At 52.0% G+C, this 18,240-nt stretch overlaps 1 protein-coding gene across 4 annotated transcripts in view; it reads left to right on the top strand.

Annotated features, from left to right (window-relative positions):
• Nucleotides 1-18,240, top strand: part of GRK3 (G protein-coupled receptor kinase 3) — a 69,338-nt gene that overhangs the window by 22,512 nt on the left and 28,586 nt on the right. For 2 of the 4 annotated variants that reach the window (XM_084868162.1, XM_084868163.1), the window contains 4 exons: nucleotides 6,903-6,976; nucleotides 13,110-13,211; nucleotides 15,321-15,395; nucleotides 15,764-15,825. In XM_084868162.1, coding sequence (XP_084724288.1) covers nucleotides 6,903-6,976; nucleotides 13,110-13,211; nucleotides 15,321-15,395; nucleotides 15,764-15,825 — 313 coding nt within the window. The other 2 variants (XM_084868165.1, XM_084868164.1) reach the window with 2 other exon arrangements.

Genomic DNA, 18,240 nt, shown 5'->3' with positions numbered 1-18,240 from the left:
GGACCCCGGGCCGGTGAGGATGCTGGGCCAGCAGCAGCGGAGCTGGGGCGAGGTCCCTGCACTCCGGACTGGCAGGTGGCATTTGTAATGAGGTGCACTGCGGCCCTGTAGGGGGTGGGAGAGACTGGGGACTGCCGGGGGACACCATGCCCTCCTGCTCAGTCAGGGCCGGGACCTGCAGGAGAGGCTCAGATAAAGAAGCCCAGGATGTATGTAGGGCAGTGCTTTTGTTCCTGCATCCTTGAATGAGGCGCCTCGGTGTGCCTAGCGGGCCTTCTGCTGAAGAGAATATGGTCACACCCTGTTCCCATTCTGCCCGAAGCTTCCAGGTCGGCCTGGCGGCTCGGAGCTCTGCCCCTCCCCTGCCCGCTCTCCGCCTGCCAAGGAACAGAGAAGATTCTATGGCCGGTGGGGGTAGGAGAGAAATCCCCGCGAAGGTGGGGCAGGGAGCTCTGTTCTGGTCCCTGAAAGAGACTATTGAAAGCGGTGGAACCCAAGGAGAGAAACTAGGGCAGCTTCTTAAAGGAGCAAATATGCTTCCCCGGGGAGCTGCCCTCCCTGGCTAGAGAAATCTCCTATTTTTTTTTTTTTTTTTTAATTGACCTTTTCCCTGGGACTGGAAAAAAAAATGATATCCCTGTTGGTCGCCGGAGTTTGCCCTGTAGGAGTCCCTTTCCTTAGCGTGTAATTTAGGGCTATTTGAGAAGGCCGAGATGAGTTGTTCTGTGGCTTCTGCTCTTCCACCAACTCGTGGGGCTCCGCGCGGATGACGGAGGAGGAGAAGCTTGACCCAGATTAGCTCGCTGGGGACGGCGACGCGGGCACTGCCCTCCTCTCGCCGCTCTTCGGCGGGCGGGTTTCAGACGGTGCCCTCCCGCGGAGACACCGCACAGAATCCGGCTGCTAACCCTGCTTTTCGCTTATTGATTATTTTGTGTGCTCTGTGCTGAAGGATCGGTTCTATAGAGGCGTAATGTGCTCACACAGACGGGCGTCGGTTCTCAGCGCAGAGGCTGAGTTTTGACAGTCCGCGCGGACACCGCTCTCCTCCCTTTCAAAGGAACGCGCTCGGCCTTTCACGTTCAGCTCACCCAGCCCCGGCACCCACCGACCTGCCCAAGTCACCATGGATTACACCGGGCTTTTCTAGAACTTGATAGAAATAGAATCGAGACGAAACCGGTTTGGCTCAGTGGGTAGAGCGTCAGTCTGCGGACTGAAAGGTCCCAGGTTCGATTCCGGTCAAGGGCATGTACGTTGGTTGCGGGCACATCCCCAGTAGGGGGTGTGCAGGAGGCAGCTGGTCAATGTTTCTCTCTCATTGACGTTTCTAGCTCTATCTCTCTCCCTTCCTCTCTGTAAAAAATCAATAAAATATATTTTAAAAAAAGAAAAGAAAAAAGAAATAGAATCGAGCCACAAGCACTCGTGTGTGTGTGTGTGTGTGTGTGTGTGTGTGTGTGTGTGTCTGGCTCCCTGGCCTCCGCACAATGCCCGCGCTCGAGGTTTCATATATATATTATTGCTCATAGGGATTTTGTTTCTTTACACGGAATAGTATGCCACAGGACGGACCTCGCACAGGTCACTCGTTCGTGGACGTGGGGGGTGGGGGAGGGTGGGGTTGTTCAAATGTGGGGCAGTTGTAAATGGAGCCGCTGCAAACATTTCTACGCACACCTCTTGCGAGCCCACCCTGTCATCTCTCTCGAAGCATCGCAGGGTATCCTAGGAAACGTGCACACACAGGCCATCGTGATGAACTGACCCTGCACCGGCATGAGAAGTCCTTTATCCTGGTGGGGTACTGTTAACTCTGTCTGATGTCCATAAAACCGCACCCGTGTTTGTGATGTGAGTGTTTGCACAGTGCATCTGATTTCAGAGGGAGGGAGAGATGAGAAACATCCGTGACGAGAGAGCATCATTGATCGGCTGCCTCCTGTACACCCCCTACTGGGGGATGGAGCCCGCAAATGGAATAGAACCGTGGGCTCCCTGGTCATAGGTCGACGCCTAACCACTGGGCCGCACCGGCCAGGCTCTTACTCTAACTCCCCATTGGATTGTTTAGACCCCTTGTCGGCAAACCACGGCTGCGCAAGCCACCTGCGGCTCTTTGGCCCCTTGAGTGTGGCTCTTCCACAAAAATACCATGGCCTGGGTGAGTCTATGTTGAAGAAGTGGCGTTAGAAGAAGTTTACGTTTAAACAAATGTGGCTCTCCAAAGACATTTCAGTCGTTGCACTGTTGATATTTGGCTCTGCGGACTAATGAGTTCGCCAGCCGCTGGCTTAGACCATTTACAGTTGAATAATCACCAGGGTGGCTGGATTTGACCTTGTGGCTTTTTTCTTCGTTGGGGAGCAGGGTACGGAGATGATAATACTATTCTGCCCGCGATGGAACGCCGCCATGGCTAGTGTAGGAAGACCTAGGCCGGTGGTCGGCAAACTGCGCCGTTTGCCGCTCGGTTGACTAATGGGTTTGCCGACCCCTGTCCTCTACGACCCTCTACCTCTTTGCACACAACAAGCCCCCAGCTACACGGTAACAAGCCGTCTACCAGGCGCAGCGTGACGGAGGAAAGGCCGGTGCGGGCGGTGTGCCCGGGGCGGTGGGAATCAGGGCTGCTATCTGAGCCCCCGCCCCTCTGTTTTGCGAGGAGGCGACACAAACACCCGTGACAGAGCGATCCTAAGCGTCAGAGGCTCTGCACACAGACGCTCCTCCCTCCCTCGGGGTCGGGGCAGGCGTCGTGGGTTCGCGTGGGCCTCCCCGCTCCCCGTGCTGAGCTCTCCCCCGGCTGCGGGGCGGGTGGTGTCCCTGGGGACTCACCGTCCTCTGCACGCACTGGGGGAAAGAGGGCCAGGGAGCCCCACCGATTTCCTAACGCCCCTGTGCCCAGAATTACACCCACCATTTCCCCGAAAAGGTACCGGGCACCAGGAACTGGTTCCCGTGGGGCTGGTGGTGGTGCCCTGCCTGGGGCGGGGGGGGGGGGGGGAGGAGGAGGGCAGGAAGGGGACTCCTTTCCATGTTTTTCGAACTTTGAGCCATTTTTTCCATTCAGAGAAATAGGCATATGCCAAAACCGGTGTGGCTCAGTGGATAGAGCGTCGGCCTGCGGACTGAAGGGTCCCAGTTTCGATTCCGGTCAAGGGCATGTACCTTGGTTGCGGGCACATCCCCAGTAGGGGGTGTGCAAGAGGCAGCTGGTCGGTGATTCTCTCTCATCGATGTTTCTAACTATCCCTCTCTCTTCCTTTCTGTAAAAAAATCAATTAAAAAAAAAATACTAGGTATAGATGGTGGCAGTGTGGTGACATACTGTCTTAAATGGGATAAGAATAAGAAGCAGGGCTTATTGGAATAATGTTTCTATTCCACTTGAAATTATTATTATTTTTTTTAAAAATAGATTTTTACTGATTTCAGAGAGGGAGGGATAGGGGGAGAGAGAGAGAAACATCAGTGATGAGAGAGAGAGTCATTGATCGGCTGCCTCCTGCGCGCCCCAACCTTGGCATGTGCCCTTGCCCGAAATCGAACCCGGGGCCCTTCAGCTCGCAAGCTGACACGACACTCTATCCACTGAGCCAAACCAGCCACGGCCACTTGACGTTATTTTAAATCTCCCTTTATTTTAATTGTCAGTTGGTTTGTTTACAGTTAGAACCGCAATCAAGGAAAATACTGACCTCAGTCTGGTGACCCTGCCAGGAGTTTTTTTCTTTCCTGATATTTCATAATGAAATACTTGTAAAAGGCTGGAAGTCATCCAACTATCAGAAGAGTGAAGATAGAATGTTCTCGCCCTGTATTTTCACATCTTCCTTCCAGTTTTCCTCTTTTGTTCCCCTTTGAATTAGGAGCCACTTGCTCGGAACATTCTGTGAATTTCTCTTTGGTCACATTCGTGATCCATTTGTCCTTTTCTCCAGCAGATTCTTAATATTCAGGGCCCCACGGGTCTCCAGGACCTAAGTGAACGGCCCCATGAATTAGCACAACAGTATTTTATTGGGCATGCACGTGCTGAATTTTAATTGGGGGGGTTGGAACTATTTACAACATTTCTAAATCACTTTTCATTTAGAAGTTTCTCATTCTGCCAAGTTTTTTTTTTTTTTTTAATATATTTTATTGATTTTTCACAGAGAGGAGGAGAGAGGGATAGAGAGCTAGAAACGTCGATGAGAGAGACACATCGACCAGCTGCCTCTTGCACACCCCCTACCGGGGATGTGCCCGCAACCAATGTACATGCCCTTGACCGGAATCGAACCTGGGACCTTTCAGTCCGCAGACCGACGCTCTACCACTGAGCCAAACCGGTTTCGGCTCCTTCTGCCAAGTTTTAAGCCAAGAAGCGAAGGGTCCAGTTTGTTAAGTAGCGTTCAATGAAAACAAATATATTTAAGGTTTGTGTGAACTAAATAAATATATAACTTGCTAAAAGTTTGTTTTGATTTATATTCATTCTTTCCTATTGGGGCTTGGAAGAGATGAAAGGATGTATTACTCTTTTTTTATTTTTTTATTTTTTTCCAAATATATTTTTATTGATTTCAGAGAGGAAGGGGGAGGGAGAGCGAGAAACATCAATGATGAGAGAGAATCATTGATCAGCTGCCTCCTACATGCTCCCACACTGGGAATCGAGCCAGCAGCCCCGGGCACGTGCCCTGACCGGGAATCAAACCGTGACCTCCTGGTTCATAGGTCTCCGCTCAGCCACTGAGCCACGCAGGCTGGGCTGGTGGGAATCTGGGTAATACGCAGCAAGGAGGGACACTGAGACCCTGTGGAAGTTTTCTGTTTTAATATTGGTATGTTTATGAACAAGCTTTTCTATTTGTCATTTGAGATTGCCTTTATTTTCGCTTGTAAAGAACAGCTGTGTGTTCTGGATGTGTCATTGTTTTCGATCTCCCTCTACCTGGGGTCATCTTTTGTGGCTTGTACGTGGCTCCGCTGTCTGTACCCAATCTTATGCTTCTCCTTTCATGGTTTAATTTAAATACATTAAAATGTACTCACGTTTAGGTTGTCCTGGTCTATGAGTTTTGACAAAGGCATAATGTTGTATAACCACCCCCCCAGAATTTAGACATGGAGCAATTCATCACCTCCCAAAATTTTCTGGACCATCCCCTGTATCCCAGTACCCTCAGCCTCCGACCTGTTTCCTGTTGCCATGGTTTCTTCTTTTCCGGAATGGCACACAAGGGGAGCCATTCCGTATGGCGCTTTGGAGTCTGTTTGCTTTCACTTGGCACCATGCACCTCCAGGAGGCTCGCTCATGGAGCTTGGTGTCCGTATCTCTTTCCTTTTCCTTGTGGAGTAGTGTTCCCTTGTAGGATACACGCAGTCTGCAAATGGAAGGACATTTGAGTTGTTCCTGGTTTTTGCACGTTGTGTGTAAGGCTGCTATAAACACCCGTGTTCAGACGCCTGTGTGGATAGCTGGGATCAGACCCCCCCACCAGCACAGTGACTTCCTCGTTGGCCTGTGGATTCAGAGGCACGGGGAGTCCAAACCACTGTACATGCTTCTCAGACAATGAGTGTTCTGGCCGCCAACACTGGGTGTTGTCAGCCTTTTTTTTCCCCCCAAATATATTTTTATTGATTTCAGAGATGAAGGGGGAGGGAGAGCGAGAAGCATCAACGATGAGAGAGAATCATTGATCGGCTGCCTCCTACATGCCCCCACACTGGGAATCGAGCCAGCAGCCCCGGGCACGTGCCCTGACTGGGAATCGAACCGTGACCTCCTGGTTCATAGGTCTCCGCTCAGCCACTGAGCCACGCCGGCTGGGCTGGTGGTGTCAGTCTTTTTAATCCCGCCATTCATGTCGTGGAGCTGCGGGGTCTCAGCTTGGGGTCTCCCCGTGTGCGTGAGGACCGGCGATGGTGAGCCCGTCTCATGTGCCTGTTGGCCATTCACACCTCCTCCTCTGTGAAGTGTTCCTGTGTTTCTGCCCGTTCTTTCACCGGGAGATTTCCTTGTAAACATTCTTTGTAAGAGTGTCTTAGTGTTTGTAGAAATTCTATACAAAGCCTGACTCCAGTGTAAGTTTTATAATATTTTATCCGTGTTCATGTCGAGTCTATTTTCTTGACGGTGTCTTGGGGTGTGCATAAGTTCTACATTTTTTTTTTTTAGGAGTTCTAATTTCCAAATCTCCCATAGATACCACTTATATTTAACACGTTCAGAAGTTCTCATTGGTACCTTATAAAAAGCAACACAATTTTTCCTGCTAATTTTAAAAAATATATATATGTTTTATTGATTTTTCTTACAGAGAGGGATTGAGAGTTAGAAACATCGATGAGAGAGAAACATCAATCAGCTGCCTCTTGCACACCTCCCACTGGGGATGTACATGCCCTTGAATGGAATCGAACCTGGAACCTTTCAGTCTGCAGGCCCCCGACGCTCTATCCACTGAGTCAAACTGGTCTGGGCCCTTCTGTCCTTTAAGGGACTTCTGTCCTGTTTCTGAGAACAGAGGACCCTCACCGACACTCCCATGCTCCGGGCATCTCTCCTTTCTGTGCTCATTCTCCCGCTGGCTGGAGTGGCCAGTGGCTCTCGGTGGCGGGGACCACCGGCACTGCTGAGCATGCGTTTGCAAAAAGTGGGAGTGGGGTGGCCAGTCCAGACGGAACCCCAAAGCCAGGAGGCAGGTATGGGGGGGGGGGGTACCCTTAACTTTCCCTGGAGCATTTCCCTCTGGGGTGTAACTAGCCTCTCGGAGTCTGTGTTTCCACTCTCTTTAAGGCAGGGGAGGACGAAGTTAAAGTATAAACACGGGACTCTGGAAAGACCCTGTGGGGATAGGATTTCCACCGATTGCCCGCCCTGAAATGTCTTATTCTTTCCCTTTAGGTTTCTTGCTATTTAAAGATTTTTGTTTGAATGAAATTAATGAAGCTGTACCTCAGGTGAAGTTTTATGAAGAGGTAAGGAGTAACCGTTTTTTACCGACGCTTCTATTTCAAAAGCACATTGAAACTGCCCTTTGGGAAACATGACGACGACGCACGTATCTGACGGACGTTTAGAAACCCGCTGAACGGACTTGGTAGGACAGGGTAAGATACTTGGTTCATTAGCGATGCTGACATCTCTACGAAGCCATTGGCCACGGCTCCGGGCTGCCCCAGGAGCAGTGAGGAGGAGCGGGGCTAACCCCAGAGCAGGGAGCCTCATTCCGAGGTGCCCCCAGGAATCCCAGACGTCTTGTGTTCCCCAGAAGCTCACGGATGGATTCTGGGCACACAGGCTGATGCCCGGGGCCGCTACCGGGTGGGAGAGAAACGGGCAGAGCTGTCTGGTCCCCCATCGCCGGAGTGGCCCGTGGGAGACTGGGTGGAGGAGGGTGGAGGCAAGCCGAGGCGACGGGCTGGAAGCTCCCGGGAGACGCACTGAAGGCCCCCGCCACCGTGCAGCGCGACGTGGAAACGAAGCCCCGCCGTGGGCCAGAGTCTGAAAGCAGCCCGGCCAGAGACGCAGGCCCCCGGGGAGGGCTCCATGGACACCAGAGAGCTGTAGCCACGCACCCCCTGGGCCAGCCGTGGGTTCTGGGCATCACGGAGCCCAGGCTCGGCCCCGGGCAGGAAGCTGCTTCTGGGGGAGAAGGGGCCGGAGGAAGTTTCTGGGGCCAAAGTGAGAAGCCAGTGGGACCGGAGGAGCCCAAAGCGAGTGGTGAGTCTCTCTCTCGGGACAGAGGCCTGTTTGGGACACGCGTGGGAGAGGAGACGGTGCTGCTCTGAAGGCCCCTGAGAGGGCAGAAGAAATGCCCATGAACTCCAGGGAGAGCCACACCTCAGGGGCTGGGGCCAGCAGGAGGCAAGCCCGAGTCCTGCAAAAATGGCAACTTGGCTGAAACCGGTTTGTCTCAGTGGTAGAGCGTCGGCCTGTGGACTGAAGGGTCCCAGGTTCGATTGCGGTCAAGGGCATGTGCCTTGGTTGCGGGCACATCCCCAGTAGGGGGTGTGCAAGAGGCAGCTGATCGATGTTTCTCTCTCTATCCCTCTCCCTTCCTCTCTGTAAAAAAAAAAAATCAATAAAATATATTTTTTTAAAAATCCAAAACATGGCAACTCAGACCAATCTCAGCTCAATCTCTCTCTTTAAAATAATTAATTAATTACGTTTTTATTCATTTCAGAGAGAGGAAGGGAGAGGGAGAGAGAGAGATAGAAACATCAGTGATGAGAGAGTATCATTGACAGGCTGCCTCCTGCCGCCCCCCACTGGGGATGGAGCCGCAGCCCCGGCACATGCCCTGACCGGGAATCCAGCTGCGACCTCCTTCTGGTTCCTGGGTGGACGCTCAACCACTGAGCCACACGGGCCGGGCTCCACCCGGGTATGCACAGCCGAGAACGCGCCTGATGGCCGTCCCTGTCCCTTAAGGTGGTCATGTTTGAATGCAACACCGGAACGTCCCTTGACGTGTAGTCACCGCTCGGTGTGCCGGTTTATACACTTGTTTGTTCCCGTTAGGTTTGGAGGCAGCTTAGAAAAATACGGATTTGATACCTAGGTCTAGAAAGAAATCATAGGAAACAGAAAATAAATAGAAAAAAAAAAAGAAAAAGAAAAGAAACAGAAGGTCGGAGGTAAAGTTACTATCTAGAGATTTCTGCCCTCATTCCACCCAGCGGTTCTCAGACACCAGTGCCCGGAGGCCTCGGTGGGCTGAACAAGGCAGGCAAAAAGTGCTTGCTGCTGTTCCGCTTCTATTTTTGTGTGAGAGAAGCAGACAATAAACAAGCAATAAACAGGAAATGCACCAGGAAGTAATAACGGCTGTGAGCAGTGACCCCGCAGCAGATTCCACCCACGGGCGCCGTATCAGGAAGTCATAACCGTTACCCGGTGACTCAGAACGGGCTCTGAGCCCACGGCCTGGGCGGGGGGCCACGGGGGAGGGCTGGGTCCGAGCCGGGCTCCGAGGCGGTAGCATCCGAACCGAGACCTGAATGACGGGGAAGAAGCTAGTCCTCTGAAGGCGGGGACAGGGCTGTGGGGTGGGGAGACCCTTTTAGGTTGAAGTCATGGCTAAGGTGGAGCCCCTAATGGGGTGGGAAAGAAAGCCCATGAGAAAAACATTTAAAAAAATATATATTTTATTGATTTTTTTTTTTTTTTTTTTTTTTTTTACAGAGAGGAAGGGAGAGAGATAGAGAGAAACGTCGATGAGAGAGAGAGTCATCGATCAGCTGCCTCCTGCACACCCCCTACTGGGGATGTGCCTGCAACCAAGGTACATGCCTCTGACCGGAATCGAACCCAGGACCTCTCGGTCTGCAGGCCGAGGCTCTATCCATTGAGCCAAACTGGTTTCGGCAGCCCATGGGAAATTGAAGGTGAATAGTCCAGAAATACCAATTAGGTCGGAGTGGCAGTAGTTGGGTAGTATAGGTGTCACACACACACACACACACACACACTCACACCCCGCCAGGAGGATGGCTCTGTGAGCAGTTAGTGGGCTGTTGTCTGAAGCGTGGCCTGGGTTTGTGATATGTTTTGAGCACGAAGCCAGCGTGCTTGGCTGATGAATTGGATTTCGGTGGAGGGGGCGCGGACAGGGGTGTGAGCAAAAGCAGCATCCGTGACGACTGTTCCTTTTTGGTGTCAGCTCCTAGGCGTATGGTTTTCGCGCTTTTGTGACAACGAGGAGGGAAGAGCCAGTGTGGCTGGGGTGGGCAGGATGTGGACACGCCAAAATGGGAAGTTAGATCCTTGGAATCCGGAGCTCAGGGGGACAGGGGAGCCCCAGAGATCCACACGTAGCCACGGGAAGGGAATCGGTCCCTGAATCTGCGGGACCGAGCGGTTTCGCCCGAGGAGAACCTTGTGGGTGAAGGGCGTCGCCCCAGCACCATGCTCTGTCTGACTGGGCCAGGGGTCGGCAGACTCATTCGTCCGCAGAGCCCAATAGAAACAGCACGACGATGGACACGTCTTTGGAGAGCCATGTTCTTTAAACACGTCAAAGTTTTCAAACGCCACGTCTTCAACACAGACTCGCCCAGGCCGTGGTGTTTTGCAGAAGAGCCACACTCCAGGGGCCAGAGAGCCGCATGTGGCTCACGAGCCGCAGTTTGCTGACCATGGGACCAGGCAAAGTAGAGGCCGTTCGCAAGGTGCCGGGCCGTCCCCCGGGGCTGGCCGTGGAGCAGCCGGAGGCGACAAAGTGGAGACCGCGGCGGCCGCAGACCAGGAGCACTAGCTCTCAGGGTGCCGGGTGTTTAGGCCGTGAGCGTGGAAACCCCCAAAGCGGAGGGGACACGTGATCAGTGCCTGTTCACCACGGGTGACGAGGTTTCTGTTCTGCTGTCCGGGGCCCTTTGCACCTTGAACTCGGGCCTCGGCTGCCAGAACCAGAGGCTGCATCCTCCTTGTCCTGCTGAGTGCGGACGTGCCGTCTGGAGCTAACTGCGAGTTGACTGCAGGGTCTTTAATCCGTGGTCTCCCTGAGGATGTAAAGCTCGAATTCCAGCCACAGGTGCTCCAGGCTCTGGCCTTGCCTCCTCAGGGTTTCCCTTCCTGTCGTTCAGTCGAAGGCTGTGGAGCACAGGGCTCTCGGCAAAGGCGGCGTCGTGGTTCAGATGTCACCTGCCCAGGACACGGGACTATTCGGCGTAAGCTGGGTTATTCCCGCTCTTGCCAAGCTCCCGTGGACTCAGCCTCCGTGGAACCAGGTGTCCCTGGAGACAGACTTAGGCGTCATCCCACTTGCTTTCAAGGATAAGAATCCCGCGCAGGCTTATTCTTCGGATCTGCTCAGATGTTCAGGCAGGAACACTGGCCTTCGGCTCCCGGGGGCTGCCCGTGTCTTCCCAGCATCCTGGCGTTCGCCCACCCCAAACGGAACAACAGGAGGAACCCACCCGCCAGCCCAGAAGCCTGTGCTCATTTCCGACGCTGCTTCCAGTGCTGGTGTCTGGTCTCCGGGCCTCGCAGCGGCCCTGGTCGCCTCTGGCCAGATGTTGGACCCTTGAGACCGGCCCTGCCCGGTGAAGCTGGGCGGGTGAGCCCGGGCCCTTTGGTGATTGCTGGACTACGTCTTCCTTAGACAGCCAGCCTTCCCGCTGGGATGGGGCCTTCCCACTGGGATGGGGCCCGGGCCCACCCTTCCCGCCTGCCTGCCCGCCTCTGTGGCAGATCTTACCCTCGGTTCCAAGAAGACTCCGTGACAGGTGTGCGAGCGCAGCCTCCGGTGTAACACTGACGGTGTAACCCCAGTCGCTTCCCAGCGGCCTCGGAGGGACCCCAGCCTTTCACACGCCCCTCTCTCCCCCTTCCTTTATCAGAAATTCTTACAGGATGGACTGATTTTGACTTCAGACCTGTCCAACCCTGACAGTGTAGGAACAGTGTAGGAAACAGGTCACCCTTCTCTCCATTGATCTGTACACCCCCCCCCCCCCCCCCCGTGGGAGGACTTAGCCTCGCCTCTTCCTGTTCCAGAATAAAGAGCATTTGGTGAATGTGAAGTCAGCGGAGCAACTGGCTACCTGGGGGAAACACTACACCCCCCCCCCTCGTGGCCCCCCCCTCCTCCCTCCCCGTTTAAAAAGTCACGCACAGTACAGCAGGTCCTGGGGTTACGGGTCACGCGGAGATCTGTGCCTATGGCGTGACATCATGCAATTTTTGCTGTAAGACCTACATTAGCACCTATGTCACTCACACGGAGCACACACACAGCAGGAATGAAGTGAAACAGTAAAAAATAAAATAATTAAAAGAAAGATACCAATTCCTGACCTTTACTTATGGTAAATACAGTAATAAAGCACTTGTGTACATATGTCAAAATGACGGAACTTTTAAAAAAATAAATAAGTGGGAGGTGGCGATGTAACCATGAAACAACCAAGGTCGAGTCCGACGTGACCCGAGGATGGCCTGTAATTAGTTGTAACCGTCGCCTCCTACCAGCCCCACGTGCCATCTGTGTTTTCACTCTCTGTCTTTCGGATTAAAAGTGTTTCTGTGAGTAAATTAAAAAAAAAACAAAAAACAACCACTTCTGTGACCTAGGACCTTCCGTTATCAGGTTAGAATGACTGGGGCTGATACCGTGAAAGGCACGTATTTCTAAAGCACATTTTATCTTTGGGCCCCTCTCAGCGCTGGCCGGGTGTGCCCCTGGGGGCAATCTTCCTGTTAATTCTTCAGTAGTTGCAGGAGAGGTTCCCATGCTTTTCTCTACGGCTCATGCTTTTCCAAATTACTTACCCTATTTTTCGGACCATAAAACGCACCGGACCATAAGACGCACCAGTTTTTAGAGAAGGGAAATGAAGAAAAAAAGATTCTGAAACAAATAGTGTCCTAAAATATTTTATGTGCATTAAAACCCAACATCACAGTCATAAACACATGTAATCAACCCTGTAAAGTAAACAGCAGCATTTAGAACCATTTTAGAGCCGGGCAAGCACACAGAGACCACACAGAGCCGGGCAAGTAAAAAAACTTTTTTTTTACAGTATATGTGTAGGCTATATTTGGACCATAAGACGCAGGGACTTTCCCCCCCACTTCTGGGGGGAAAAAAGTGCGTCTTATGGTCTGAAAAATACGGTAGTTGATTTAAAAAAAAAAAAAATTCTCTCGTAAGGAACCCGGACAAGATCTGTGCCTTTTCTCCCCTTGGTTTTGCAATGCCGTCATTGAGCAAGAGCGAGCTCATCGCTCTTAGGCCTGACTTTCAGCCAGATGCAGCCTGCTCGTGCTTTGGAAAGGAGAGCTGGCAGGCACGGGTGGCCCCTGGCCGCTCGGGTGTAAGATAATTGTAACCATGGCAGTATTTGTTTGCCAATGCCGCGCTTCTAAATTTAAGCGATGAGCCTCATTGTTGGAAGCATCCCACTTGTAGACTCGATCCCCATTTGTGACTCTGAGTATCCCAGCTTCGTTCCCACAACCTCGGGGAGCGGTGGTGCCCCGTGGAATAGCCCGTCCCGTCGTTTTCCTGGTCCCGCGTGTTCTGCCAAGACTAGTCATGTCTGTTAACAGAGTCGGTTTCCAGGGAGACACACCGCTCACCCATAACTTTTTGCCATCCAGATAAAAGAATACGAGAAGCTCGAGAACGAGGAAGATCGCCTCAGCAGGAGTCGACAGATTTACGACACCTACATCATGAAGGAGCTGCTGTCGTGTTCGCATGTGAGTGTTCCCTCTGGCTCTGCTCCCGCCGTGGGGAGTGGACGTCAGGCAGCAGGAAGGCGTCCGCAAACCAAGTGCGATTCATCCCGGGTGGAACCTGTTCTCTCTGCTTTGTGGCTTGTGTCCTGATAATCCCGACACAGCATCCATTGCTGAGAGGGGGGGGGGGGGAGAGGGAGAGAAACATTGATGTGGGAGGGTAACATCAATGGGCTGCCTCCTGTGTAACCCATGCATATGCCCTGATTGGGAATCCAACCAGCGACTTCTTGGCACACAGGATGACCCTCAACCAACTAAGCCACACCGGCCAGGGCTCCATATACTCTTGAGATATATAGATATAGATATAGAGATAGAGATTGATATAGATATAGATATAGAGATAGAGATACATAGATAGATATAAATAGATGTATCTCTATCTCTATCTCCGTATCTATATCTATATCTATATATTTCCAAAAAGCAAATTCTTTCACTGCAAGAATTGATGAAGTACAGTAGCGAATTCGGAGCAATGGAAGGAAAGGGTAGCCTTGATTCTAGACTTTCTCAAGGAAATTAAGCTTATTATTTTAATGTAGTTATACTTTCGCAATAAGACTAAAGAGATATTGGTAAATATAACCCTTAAGTGGCTCCTTTGGATTTATAGGGTGGATTGTAATTATATTAATTGTGTTCATTAATTGTTAGATAATGGTTGGCATTCTTTTTCTTATACATCAGGATAAACAGTTGAGTTCGGTCATTAGAATTAAACTAGGTTCCTAGGAAATCATTCCACCAGGAGTGAGTGGAAAAAATTAGTGATAAAAATTTACCATGCAATCTCTCTGCATTAAGACTGTTGTTGTTTTTAATATATTTGTATTGATTTCAGAGAGGAAGGGAGAGGGAGCGAGAGATAGAAACATCAGTGATGAGAGAGAATCATGGATCTGCTGACTCCTGCACGCCCCCTACTGGGGATCAAGCCCACAACCCGGGCATGTGCTCTGGCTGGGAATCGAACCGTGACCTGCTGGTTCATAGGCTGAGGCTCAACGACTGAGCCACACTGGCTGGGTCTGCAGCCTCTCTTTCTTTCTTATTTAAGTCTTTATTGTTGAAAGCGTTACATATGTCCCCCATTGACCCCCTCCGCCTGCCCCAGACCCTCATCGCCCCATTGTCTGTGTCCAGGGGCCATGCATAGAAGGTCCTTGGTTGATTACCTTCCACTCACCCACGTTTCTTCTTCCTGTGCATTATTGAAGAAGAGATAGTTTGAAGTTTTGGGGTGGGGAGGGTGCAGAGCTTGTAGTCCTTGTCGTGTAGTAAGTTTATTCATATATATATATATATATATATATATATATATATATATATATTATTGATTTTTTACAGAGAGGAAGTGAGAGGGATAGAGAGTTAGAAACATCGATGAGAGAGAATCATCGATCAGCTGCCTCTTGCACACCCCCCGCTGGGGATGTGCCCACAATCAACGTACGTGCCCTTGACCGGAATCGAACCCGGGACCCTTCAGTCCGCAGGCCGACGCTCTATCCACTGAGCCACACCGGTTTCGGCAGTTTATTCTTCTAGAAGCAGTTCCCTGTGTGTGGCTACGGCAGTGGCTTCCCTGTGACCCGGAGCCTCTCACCGCCCTGGCTCCGTTTGCAATCCCGGCATTTGATTCTTAGGCTGTTTGCACGCATTCGTTTTCTCGGAAATTCAATTCCATAGCCGTTGTGCATTTTTAGGGCCCCGTTATCAGCTCATCGAGGGATATTTTCAGTTCATAAGCTGATGATAAAGGGAGGTTCTCTCAGCTTCTCTTTCTCACAGGGATCTTGAATTCTTGTGGGATTAGATATCAGCCAGCCACCCCCACGCTCATCATTTTTTCCCAGCGCGGTGTCTGAGAATCCCGGGATCCCAGAGGGACACATCTGTCCGGATCTTTTTTAACGAACGCACGCCGATATCATGTCCTTAGCTGTGTTTCTGGGTTACCGTTGAACCAGTGTGGTGTTACGTTTGCGTTGTGCTGTTATGTAACATAGAGGCTGGTCTTGGTTTCTCCTGGCTGCAAACAATGCTGTTTTTGGTTTTTGAAAGCCATTCTCGAAGCAAGCCGTGGACCACGTGCAGTACCGGCTGTCCAAGAAGCAGGTGACGCCCGCCCTCTTCCAGGTGAGGCTCACGTGCTCACGCCGAGGGCGAGCAGTCTGTGTACAGTCTGACATGCAAGCATGTTCTTCCCGTGCGTGTGGCTGGGGGCGGGAGGCCCTGGCCTGTCAGGCTGCTGGTGTCTGGGGTTGAACATTGCTTGTCGCCTCATGGACATGCAGTCTTCTTTGTGTTGCTGTTGATCCTCACCGAGGATGTTTTTCCCACTGATTTTAGACAGAGAGGGAGGGAGGGAGGGAGGGAGGGAGGGAGGGAGGGGAGGAGGGAGAAAGGAAGGGAGGAAGGGGAAGAGAAAGAAACATGGATGTCAGAGAGACACATCGATCGGTTGTCTCCCGCATGTGGTCCGAACAGAAATTCTCTCCTTTCAGCCATACATCGAAGAAATCTGTGACAGTCTTCGAGGCAACATTTTCCAAAAGTTTATGGAAAGGTATGAAATTCTCTCTTCATATGTATATGTATGTGTGTGTGCGTGTGTGTGTGTGTGTGTGTGTGTGCGCGCGCACCCGCGCGTGTGTGTCTATGTATGTAGATATACACACATATAAAATCTTTGTGATATATGACATATAACATATTACAATAATATATGTGAATCATATAGATACAGATATATAGATATATTTATATAGAACCTTGTACCGTGTAGGTATACCCCACTTAACCCAATATAGTGTATGCTAATTTATCCATTCACCAAGTGTTTATTGCCATGTACTACTATGTGCCAGGCTTTGTGTTAGCCTATTTCCCTGATACGTCACATCATAATTTCAGTTTGCCAGGAGGGGACAACATAAAATGAAAACCTGCACTTCCTAAGAACTCCCCACACCCTTGCGACGTTTAGCTCTTCCGCCTCGAAGGGGCCTGAGATTTAAAGAGGCCGGGGCGCCTCGCTTCTCACTGGGACTCTTCCCTAACGCAAGCACACGGCTCTCCTCGTCTGACTCGTGTGTTTGGACTTTGCAATCACGTCCCCCAAAGTGGGACAAGCTCGTGCCTGATTCCGATAGACTCTGACAGTCATGCCTGTGATCGCGTGTATCCTCAGGCATGTCCCTTTGGGTTCCTGGAGCTATAGAAGCACATGCCTGCCACACACAGTCCTGACATGCTTCGGCGGCGTCTCGAAAGCGCTCAGCTCCTCGCGGCCTGTCCTTCCGTGCCTGGAGCGTGTGTGTGTGTGTGTGTGTGTGTGTGTGTGCATGCGTGCGTGTGTGTGTGTGTGTGTGTGTGTGTGGTCATGCACCGCTGGAGCCGGGCTCTCTAACCCGCCTCCCTGTGCACGCCCGGCTGCGATGCAGACAATCGCCGTGATGATGGCGACGAGGGGCCCGCCGCCGGCCGCCTGCAGCTGGGCCCTGATCGCCCTTTACGAACAGACGCCGCTCTCCACATGTTCCCCGGATTTAGAAAAGAAACAAGCCTGCGTTGTGGTTCCGCCGGGGTTCAGGGGTAATTTTATCCTGGAGCGGAGTCAAGGCTTGGGGAAAGGAACATGCATTCGGATGATGACACTGTTCGGAGCGGGAGCGGGAGCTTGGCCGAAAGGCAGCAGCCGCAGCCGCAGCAAACCCAGGGGCTGGGCTGCCCGCCCAGGGCCCCCTCCCTGGCTCAGGGCCGTGTGTGCTCAGCTCTGACCTTTCCCGCCTCGGGGCCAGCCCAGCTGCTCTGCTCTGCGATCCTTGGGGCGCAGGAGCGAGACGGGGGTGATCTTTCCATCGGGGAAGAGGCTCAGCCGCATGTGGTTTTCAAAATCCTACTGAGTCAGCCGCTCTGACTGCATTGTAGGCAAGCTTTTAGAAATCCTGGATTTCCTGGACCCTGTACTACTTTGTATAAATGCGTTATTTTTAAAGTCAGTTTGTTTATTGCTATACCTTTGTGGGTGCCTTTTTTTATATTAGTAGATTCTCAAATAAGTATATAAAAAAAAAATGCATCTCAGACCAAGCATTTCGGGTTGGTTCTGTAAAGCATGGTCATCCCACAAACCCAGCCCCCGCCTCGCTGGTCCGAGGGCCCCTCCGCTCTCCGATGGCCCAGGCCCAGGGCGATGATAAAGGGGAGTCTTCGGCGGGGCCGGGGCTCACCTTCCTGCCTTCTCCTCGCCCTCCCGCCCTCTCCCGAGGCCTGGCGGGGCTGGCTCCGGGGATGAGGCCTGGGAGCCGTGTTCAGGGAGCTTCAGCCGCTCAGCACCTCCAGCCCAGGTCAGGGGCCGGAGTGAAAGCCACTCTGCCACCCTCGCCCTCCCTGGGCCCGCAGGCACCTCTCTCCCCCGCTGGCTGTCCACCCGCCCCGGCCTCTGCTAGTCTGTAATGTGCTAACCCCCCCCCCCCCCCGCCCCCGTGCCAGCTCCGGACCCCAGTGTGAGAAAAGAGTGTGAGTGAGCCCGGCCCGCCACGTGAACCTCGCAGCAAGCCATCGATGTGTAAACGCAGAGCACGCCCAGTGTGGTTTTGCCCTTTGCTCTCCCCGTACTTAAATAAGAGCGGTCTGAAATCTCAAAATACAGCGCTGTTTTACCAACCGCACGGAGATGGCAGGAGGATCAAGGAAACGGCCGTTAGAAAGTCCTTTCAGATTCATTGTAAAGAGATGCTGTGTGATTACATGGCGCTCTTGATTCCCAGTTTGATTATTAGCCTCAGAAATGCTTTTAAAAAAAGGTCTTTCAAAGGCGCACTGGATGGAAACCCCAGAGAAATGGGGTATTTGGATGCCACGCAGCATGTTAGAATGCTGGTATGATTCCTATAACTTGTACTTTATGAGTCATGCCCCCATTGTGCCTTTTCTGTCTCCCCCACCCCTGTTCCTTCCTCTCCTTCATTTCTTCATT

This window comes from Pipistrellus hanaki (genome assembly GCF_964339955.1).
Source record: "Pipistrellus hanaki genome assembly, chromosome: 19".
In the NCBI taxonomy this organism is placed as follows: domain Eukaryota; kingdom Metazoa; phylum Chordata; class Mammalia; order Chiroptera; family Vespertilionidae; genus Pipistrellus; species Pipistrellus hanaki.
This window is presented reverse-complemented; position numbering and strand designations above follow the sequence as displayed.